General features: G+C 37.5%; 1 protein-coding gene across 1 annotated transcript in view; it reads left to right on the forward strand.

Moving 5' to 3' along the window:
• LOC116099989 (murinoglobulin-1-like) overlaps positions 1 to 1,420 on the forward strand; it is a 49,771-nt gene that overhangs the window by 6,774 nt on the left and 41,577 nt on the right. Inside the window, exon 4 of the mRNA XM_031384059.1 lies at positions 437 to 521. Coding sequence (XP_031239919.1) covers positions 437 to 521 — 85 coding nt within the window. The remainder of the gene's footprint in view (positions 1 to 436; positions 522 to 1,420) is intronic.

Genomic DNA, 1,420 nt, shown 5'->3' on the forward strand with positions numbered 1-1,420 from the left:
GCAGAAACAGTCAGGGGTGAAGGAAGAACACTCCTTTACTGTGATGGAATTCGGTATGGATTGGGAAGGCCAAAAAGAAAAAGCAGGTGTCATAGGTTTCTGGTGATCATAGGAGGAATTATTTTTAACAAATTGAGTTCCATCTAATTCTAGCTGAAGCTATCCATCTAGCAATATGGGACTTCCAGAAAGTTCTGTGATTTTTTTTAGAAGCAAATTACTTATTGTGTTTGGTTATTTGTTTGTTTTTCTTACTTATATAGATAACCCTGTGATTTGCAAGAAATAATATAATGTATAATCACTCAACATTCAAATTTTATTGGGGTGGAACATGCCTCAATAATGCGAAATCACCATTTCTGGGCAGAGACTGATCATTTAGGCAACTAGGCAAGTCATCCCACACCTGACTGTCTCCTCTCTCTCCCAATAGTGCTTCCCAGATTTGATGTTGACCTGAAGGTTCCAAATGCCATCTCTGTGCATGATGATACGCTCAGTGTGGATATATGTGCAAAGTGAGTTACTTGCTTCTGTATTTCTATCCTTAAGAATGTACTCACACACAGAAAATCCCTGGGAAAATGTTTCATTATAGAATACATAGAAATGCTACACTTGTGTCCTTCCTGCTCTAGAATGTTTCCCCTGTAGTATTCATCTCTGTCCCTTACTACCCTACATCTATTACTTTGAAACATTCACTGCAAACATTGCTAATATCAATGGATAAATTCAATTGTATGAGACAGTAAAGAGTTCCTGCCTGTGGAGAGAGGAAGGGACCTAATAAGATCCACTGACCATGTGAAGAGAACAAAGGCACTAAATCAAGGCATCTCACTGCCTTCTTATGGGCTGACACCAAGAACAGAGAAACGAGCTCAGTCTGCTCCAGCACAAACCAACGTCTCTCAAGTTTAACCTTTAGACAGCTCAGTCTTCTGCTTGCTTTTCTTTACCTGATAAATGAGGACATTGTACTACAACTAAAATTTCTATTTAAGTCTAGAACTATATGAGAAGGAACTTGCAATATGTACCTGAACCAAACAGAAGACACACCTTAGTTCTCAGTTACTTGCCATTACAATGGACATGCTCAAAAACTAAAAGGATAGAACCAAGACAGAGGATTGAGGAGGTTTGTTAGAATAGCTCTGAGCCATTTCCCATGCCTCCATTCATCTCGACCCCATCTTTTAGTAGCTGAGGATCCTGGTTTAGTTACTTAATCTTTTTCTTTTAAAAAAAAAAAAAAAAAAACTTTTATTGCATTAGGATGAGAAAAGTTACATGATTTCAATTTACCTGAATTTGTTAACATTTAAAAACATATTTTAAGTAAGTAAAATTAAATCACATTCTTGTTTCCCTTTTGTACCCCAACTCCTCCCAGAGACCCCCCTTCAATACC

The sequence above is a fragment of the Mastomys coucha genome, unplaced genomic scaffold, assembly GCF_008632895.1.
Source record: "Mastomys coucha isolate ucsf_1 unplaced genomic scaffold, UCSF_Mcou_1 pScaffold20, whole genome shotgun sequence".
Lineage (NCBI taxonomy): Eukaryota > Metazoa > Chordata > Mammalia > Rodentia > Muridae > Mastomys > Mastomys coucha.